The sequence below is a fragment of the Lepeophtheirus salmonis genome, chromosome 1 (assembly GCF_016086655.4).
Source record: "Lepeophtheirus salmonis chromosome 1, UVic_Lsal_1.4, whole genome shotgun sequence".
In the NCBI taxonomy this organism is placed as follows: Eukaryota; Metazoa; Arthropoda; class Copepoda; order Siphonostomatoida; family Caligidae; genus Lepeophtheirus; species Lepeophtheirus salmonis.
In genome coordinates this window covers 33771997-33780013 of record NC_052131.2, presented here as the reverse complement: position 1 = coordinate 33780013, position 8017 = coordinate 33771997, and the positions used below count along the sequence as shown (strand labels likewise).

The 8017-nt window shown below is 32.0% G+C and overlaps 1 protein-coding gene across 1 annotated transcript; it reads right to left on the bottom strand.

Annotated features, from left to right (window-relative positions):
* Positions 1 to 941: 941 nt before the first annotated feature.
* LOC121125601 (chymotrypsin-like elastase family member 2A) lies at positions 942 to 4520 on the bottom strand. The gene is made up of 6 exons (XM_040720792.2): positions 4370 to 4520; positions 2304 to 2536; positions 2031 to 2253; positions 1585 to 1968; positions 1334 to 1531; positions 942 to 1258 (listed from the first exon to the last, which is right to left on the bottom strand). The coding sequence occupies exons 1-6, from the start codon at positions 4479 to 4481 to the stop codon at positions 1134 to 1136; spliced, it is 1275 nt and encodes a 424-aa protein (XP_040576726.1). The 5' UTR covers positions 4482 to 4520; the 3' UTR covers positions 942 to 1133.
* Between the last annotated feature and the right edge of the window lie 3497 nt (positions 4521 to 8017).

Below are 8017 nucleotides of genomic sequence, written 5' to 3'. Positions count from 1 at the left end.
ACCTATTTCTCACAGCACGCACTTTCATCAATCGATATTTTTTAAATTACACAGTAATATTGTCAAATCTTTACCGTAAAAAATGCACTATATTTATCAGAGGGACTTTGATTTTTAATTAAAGGTTTGTTCAATTAGCTGAATTAGCAATTTTCCTTTGAAAAAAAGCAAACATTTATTTTTTTAAATAATGTTATATTTTTTCAGAAGAAGGAAACAAGAAATTGACTCAATTTGTTTTGTTGACTACAAAATACAGAGTTAGATATGGCTGTGTTTGCTGTAGTTGTTCAAAAACACGGCACGAACGTTTACTTACTTTTTGTATCCTCGATGTTTTCTGTTACCTATTTAATGCTCTGTGGACACGCCTCTACTTTCCGATTTATAAAGAAATAGAAAAATAGGCTAATCCATCATAACAACACAACATGATCTGGTCTCATTTTTTCTTTAATTTATCAATCAGCCTTTTCTTTTAAAGAAAAATGATTGAACGTCAAGGACAGAAATTAAAAATTCATTGGTTTTTTTAGGGTGGACAGTACGTTGGAAATAATTATAGGGCTATGCATTGCCTTCCCCCTCCACTCCAATTACCTTTCTATGCATTTAAATGCCATAATATTTGAAAAACTTTCAATATAGGCCAATTATATCAAAGTATCCACATTTATATATTAAAAAAGCATAAATTAATTTATTTTTCGTTAATATTTTTTTATATATTTTTCATTCCTCTAATTTTGCCTGTTCCTACTGCTTAAGATATGCATAAATACATCATGTACTATGGTATAGGCACATAGGTATGGGTATATCATCAAAGATGAGGAAATTTCCTCACACGAAATAATACTTTTCAAGAGTTACAATACCTCACGATCGGGGCGTTGATCCAATGGTTATTAGAGCCTATGATACTTATAGACAGATAAAGAAATATTCATATACATATATATTTCAGATAATAATGTTTTTGAAACAAAGTCAAAAAGATACATAAATACTAATAGATCCAAACATGATGTTGCCTCATCGAGTCATGATAAAGGAAATGACGTCATATCTTTTTATTTTTTAACGTACCGAAAATTCATTTAATTGATGAATATTTCAGAGATATGATTCAACTAATAAAATACTTTAGAACTTTCCTCTATTTCAACTATGATCAAGTCACGGAGATTCTTAGAAGGGGAGTCCAATGAGCAACAGTTTCCGGTCTTACTATTACATTCCACCCATAACGATCCAACTTTGAACAAATTAGATTATATACATTAACAAAAATTGGCTTGTTTGCCACGTTTTTACAGTTTTAATTACTTACATTTCAATTTCAAAATGGATGCTGACTCCTGCGTTCTTATCATTCCCATTAATATATGTTTAGAGTTATATTGAAGCTCTGGGCCACAATGAAGGGGGTCTTGATGAGAACAAGGATGCTCCAGCTGGTAACAAGAATCCTCTCCGCTGTCTAGAGAACTGCAGACTCCATTTTGACATTGGACTTTGTGGTCATTGACTGCCATTAATGATTCATATTATGTATATATATATATAAATAACTTAATATACCTCTGTAAATACCAGTAGATGCCCCCAAAGGTGTACAGGATAGATCACAACTCTTTGATTCCTTCTCCATGTTTTCTCGGATCCAAAAGAGATAGTGTGAAACACGTGTGTAAACTGATGCTTCGGAATCACTGACACATGCATCTGGTCCATAAGATACAATCCCAATTAGAGTGCATTTTCCTTCCACCAGAGTCACAAGTGGTCCGCCACTGTCCCCAACACATGTACTTGTTTCATTTCTGTACGCACAGAGCTTACTATTCTCTAAAGAAGTACCATTGGAGCAGCAATATGGATGATCATTTGGAAGGATCTCCAACTCTGTTCTTTTCAGTACACTTGAGGGTTGTGAATGAACTCCTGTTCGCCCCCAACCGCTAGCTGGATTATAATGGAATAAATAAGTGACTAATACTACAAGATGACTAAAGCTATAAACTTACCCACAGAATTGAAGTGTTCAAAGCTTTGATACTTTCCAAGTGAAGGCAAACAAATGGGTCCAATATCATCTGAGATATTCACTCTTCTCTCAAGTCTTAACAAAGCAATGTCCTTTGTCACATTCGCCAATTGAAAAGAATGCAAAATAATTTTATCAACATCTAAGATCTCTGGAGTGATTCCATCCTCATTTGAATAAAGAATATGGTCACCCAGCGTTACCTATAAAAAAATAATAAACCATAGAACTCGAAGGATTAAATCCTCATCACCTGCACATCGTTCAATGAGATCGTAGGAACGCCAATAAAACAATGGGCTGCTGTGAGTATATATCTTGTACTAATCAGAGATCCTCCACATTCTGAGTATATTTTAGGTGCTATCTGAATACGAATGTATGCTTGCCACGGTAGTTCGTGAATAAGTGCATTCCGACCTCCTATAATACGATTCAGATCCTTTTCGGCACACGATGAAGGCCCATAGGGGCTATCAACACAGTCTATTGAGTATCGATATGTAACTCCACTAAATAACCTCTATGAGTAGAGTCGTAAATTCTAAGCATTTTTTCAACTGCAAGTTTTTTTGTAATCAACAATCAGAAAGGTGTTTTTTTATTTTATCTTTAATTATTTAGGAGATAATATCTATGAATAAAGTGCATGAATGACGCAAAATGCAACTGAGGATTTATAGGGGAGTTATAAATGTATGTTCTTGTTGAACTCAGGGTATATTTGTTGTGGCGTCCGCAGGGGGCGGGCGGCAGGTGTTGTAACCCCTCCAATTAAGGAATTTGTTCCTTTTTACTAGAAAATTCAATATCTGACATTTAATTTAATTTTTCAAATATTTTTTCTCTAAAAAATTTAATATTTAAAATTAAATTTTTTCATTTTTTTTTAAAATTAATCTTTGAATTATTTTCCGAAAAATTATATTTTCTGTGAATAGCTAAAGATTTTCTAAATTGTTTTCCAAAAAAATAAAAATTTAATTTTTGAATTTTTTCCTACAAAATTTAATATTTCTTATTTAATTTTTGAAAAATCGCAACTACTTATTGTTATTTTAAAGAAACATCATGAAGTTAAATTGCTCTCCTCAGGGACATTATTCAAATTGTCAGGGTTATCATAGTGATATTTGGTGTTTTTTTTTTTTTTTACATGTTAAAAGTGCTTAGAATTTACAAATATGAGACATTAGACCAATTCAAAATAACATTTTGGTTTAGAATTTGCAAAAAAAGGGGCTCATAGGTCTTTAAGATGTAAAAAATGTTTATTTTTGAAGTTATTTCATGGTTTTGAATACAAATAATTGTTACCTGGCATATTTTATATTTCAAAATTAATCTAAGATTAAAATATGGATTCATCTTAATGATGTTTTATTGTAAGTTAGTTTTGTAAACATAAAACTTAGAATCTAACTGGAAGGATAGATGCCAACCGATGCGTGCTACAATTTTTTTTCTGTCATGTCTTTCTGGTAATTTTTTCTTTTTGTTTTAAGAAGCCATTTTCAAAACAAACACAAGTAACTTATTTATTATTCGAAAACTAACGTACAAAACATCATTCTAGAAGGATCTTTCTTTTTATACTCGTTTAAACATGGGTTAGTAATATTTCTTTGATATTGAATCCGGGTCCAACACTGTTATTTTATCAGATCTCATGTCAAGACAACCTGTATATTCTGAAGATAAGTTTATTAGAATTTCTATCAGGGGGGTCTGCATGTGGTAGGCCGGAGAGGCTGTAGACCCCCAACCAAAAAAAAATTAAAGAATTTTTGCTATTAACTTTAAAAAAATTGTGGTGAGGTTGAAAAATTTTACAAGAAAATAGAGGTAAAAAAAAAAATTATAGAAAAAAAGTTTATTCGGCAAAATTATACAGCAGAGGAAAAAAAGGATTATTATGTGGATAACTCTATGTATGGATGTTTGAAATTTTTACAAAAGAAATTAATATGTAAGATTTATTTTTATTTTTTAGCTGTGGAATTTTGAAATTTTTATTGAAAAAATTTAATAGTTGAAATTTCATTTTTTAATGTTTTTAGTAAAAAAAAAAAAAAAAAAAAAAAAAAAAAAAAAAAAAAAATTCAAATGTTCTTTAAAAAAAATCATTTTCTGTGAATATCTATGGACTTTGAATTTTTTGGAAAAAAATCAATTATATCGCAAATGAGAAGAAAAAATATGGCATATATTTACACTTAACACCAAAAAGCATGGGAAAAAAGTACAGAAACATAACAAAATCAAGAAATATTTCTTTGAGCAGGTCTAATGAGACGTAGAAATTAAACTTATATTTACCGTTCTGGAGAGTGGAGAAAAGTGTGGAGTTGAGATGAACTTTGACGATGGAATAGGCTCCGTACGAGGAATGAAGGCTCAAATATAAAAGGAGGAATAAAACCAACTTCATCTCCTCTTCTTTCTATCTTACTAAAAAAGTAGGATGATTTCAATCACTAAAGTAAGGAAGAAATAGAAATTTCTTTTGTTATTGAAGTAAGTAACTTTGAAATGCTGTTTAAGTATAATCATAGATGCAGAAGGACGTAGCTACTTGAAATCATTTATCATTTGCCTTACTCAAGAAGTCAATAATGTGGTGAAAAGGATAGTTAGCTACTTCATTTTTACCATTTATGGAATGATTTATAAAAATTAGTCCTGGAAGGGCGTACAAAAATACTGAATAATGCGTGGGACATGAATATCACCTACTAATATTCATTAAGAGTAAGAAATATGTAGAATAGAAGTAAGCACAATAGACAACAGTTTAATAAAAATAAACAAAAAGAAACTATGGAGATTGTATAATTAGGACCATTTCACTGAACTCTCAAAGTTCAGAAAAATAAAAGAATGGATACAAGAGGCAATTTGTTGGACATACATAAGTTGAAATCTCTATCAATGATCTAAACCGTGTGTGCTGGCATGGTTTTTTTTTTAAATTGGTAATCTGAAAAATGAATTTTCTGTCCCTCAGCTGTTGTCATTATAATTTAACTCCTGAGTAATGAACTTCCTTTTGTAAATAGATTCAATTACATTCAAACCCTGATTGAACATTCACGTGTGCTCATAAAAGACGGAGCGTAACCCTGAGGATATGTTGCGGAGATATAATTGTAAGTCCTTGTTGGACTCAGAGTAGAATTGAGGATCGACATAGAAGTAATTTTTCCTCATGTCCTTGTTTAGTTCCTTCTCTCCCTCCTCTCTTGTCCCAGCTGATTGTACATGATCTAATGAAACTTCATGACAGCAAATTTTTGAAATTTTTTTCCAAATTTAATTTTTGAAATTTTATGTGGTTAGCTGTAGATTTTTAAATTTTGTGAATGGCTATAGATTTTTTAAGTTTTTTCTCTGAAAATCTGTGAATTTAAAAAGAAAATTAATATTTGAATTTTTATTCAAAAAAAAAAAAATTTCTGAAAAGCTGTTGATTTCTTAATTCCCCCAAAAAAAAAAAAATTTAACTGAACGTATTCATGGGATTAATGCTTTACCAGAATATTCTCTAACCAGAAACAAAATAAAGTAGAACGGCATCATTACAAATAAACAACAAATCACGTCCATCTCTCATTTGTAATTATACTCCTAGAAGGAACATAACAAAGCAGAGAGGCATCGTTACAAACAAACAACAAGTAGTTTGTAATTATAAGAAGGGACTACGATGAGGAGGTAATAGACCTTGTTCCTCTCGGATGAAGGAAGCCCCCATGAACACTCTCCGGTAGAGTATTTACTAGTGTTAGGTTTCGGTATGAAAATCCGGGACCGTTATATTTTTTATAACAAAAAGCTTGGTCTAGACCGGTCTCATATCAGAATTCGGTCGATATCGGTCCAAAGGAAAAAATCGATCTGGTTCGGTCCCAAAAAAATCGGTTTAGACTGATTTTACAGATAAATTGTAAATAACATGGCATCATATGTTTTTTCAAGTACAATGACGTTATACAAAGTTTAAACAGAAATAGCTCAGATTAATTTTGATCCTGCCGTCTCTTATATAAATACAGTATTTGTTCTAGAACTTATCGTGCACTTTTGATATTTTTTGAAAAAAAAAAGAATGACAGTTGATCTAGAAAAAAGGATATCCTTCAACCGCCCACTAAAAATGTTTAAAAGCTCCTTAGACTGAATTTGAATTGGTCCATAAAGTGAGACAGCATTCTGTACGGAAAAATCGATTTTACTTATTGCAAAGTTCTTTTTGAATTTCAGTCTATTTGAAATTGACGTCTTATTTTAGTAAATCATTTAACGGCGTAATATGCGTTGGAAGATTTCAACTGAATCTAGAGTAATATTGAACTAATCGTATGAACTTTTGTAAAGATTTGACAGATGTAGGGACCAGAGTATTTTGAAGAGTCTTAATACGATCCGGGTTAGGTCGAAGGCCTTTTTCGGAAATAAAGTGGCTTAAAATTTATTTTCATTCATTAAAATCTCACACTTCTCCATGAAGAAGGCCAGGCCATTATCTTGTAAGTTACGGAATATGATATCCAAGCGTTCGTGATGTATTTCGATACCTTCTGAAGCTACAAGGATATCCTCTAAATAGACAAATACTCCTGCAATTTTGCCTAAGACACTGTCAATGAATCGTTGAAATGTCTGGGTGGAGTTTTTAGGACTGAAGGGCATTTGTACGTATTAGTACAGGCCCACTGTTGTAATTATTGCAGTTATGTAAATAGGATCGATCTCCATGGGGATTTGGTGATATATCTAGAAAGATAGTGCTCTTTGAGAAAATTTTGGCACCAGACAAATTGGAGGAAAAATTTCTCAAGTTAGAAAGAGGATAACGATCCATCTCTGACATGTTGTTTAGAGCACGATAGTCTCCACAATGTCTAAATCCTCCATTGTATTTTTGAACTATGTGGATGAGTGAGGAAAATGTTGAGTTTGTGGGCCGAATTATTCCGAGACTTTGATGTTTCATTGCTTCATCCTTCAAATAGTCTTAAATAGGCCAATTTGTTTTCTAATAAATTTACCTTAGCCGTAAAAAGTTAAGGAACTACGAGTTTTTGGCATCATGGTAAAGAAAGAGCAGGTGGAGGTACATTTTTTTGCTCTTGATCCAAACGTAAGATGATTTTGACAATAACAGTTTTTTTTCTTTTTAGGACGGTGATCATAAGATATTAAGGCCACTTCAATCACTTCGGGATCTTCCTAAGAGTCCTCCACAGATGAGATAGGATGATTTGGGGAAGATGAAGAGAGGCTGTCACAAAACTTAGCGACCTCATCATCCTCTTAAATATGATTCACCCTAGCTAGAGCCTTTTTAGAAGGATGAACAATGCAGACCGATATTTCACAAATAATCGATGATAAAATTGGATCCTTGATAACTTTATTATCCAATAATGACCTCTCCAATGACGCTACTTGTATGGCAGATAGGTCGTTAGCTTCTCCTGACAACAAATCACCGACCCCTTGAATTCTTTCTTCTTCTGACGATCCGCACTTTCTGAGAAGTAAACTTTTTGCTACGGCGTAATCGTTCTTGGTCTTAAGATCTGCAATAAGATCGAATGCTTTTGGAGGAATTACTGTGGCCAAAGTGGATTGAATCGCTATATATACATACATAAAATGATTAGGAAATAAAGCTTTTAATCAAGATCAAATGACGGAAACATTGATATAAGAATATGAAAAACGTTCAGTTATACCACCAAAGATAATTAATTATTCGCAATTCAATAGAGGTCATCAGCTATTAATAAAAAGTTAATATTGATAGTAGTAATGGGACGTTCAATTAGAATCGGAAAATTGGGTGTTTTCCCGGAATCAGCATCGGGAAAATAATATTTAATTTCCGATTCTTATTTATTACTTTTCTAAGTTAAGAAAAAAAATTATCTCCCCCAAATAATTAAGGAATTTTTGCTTTTT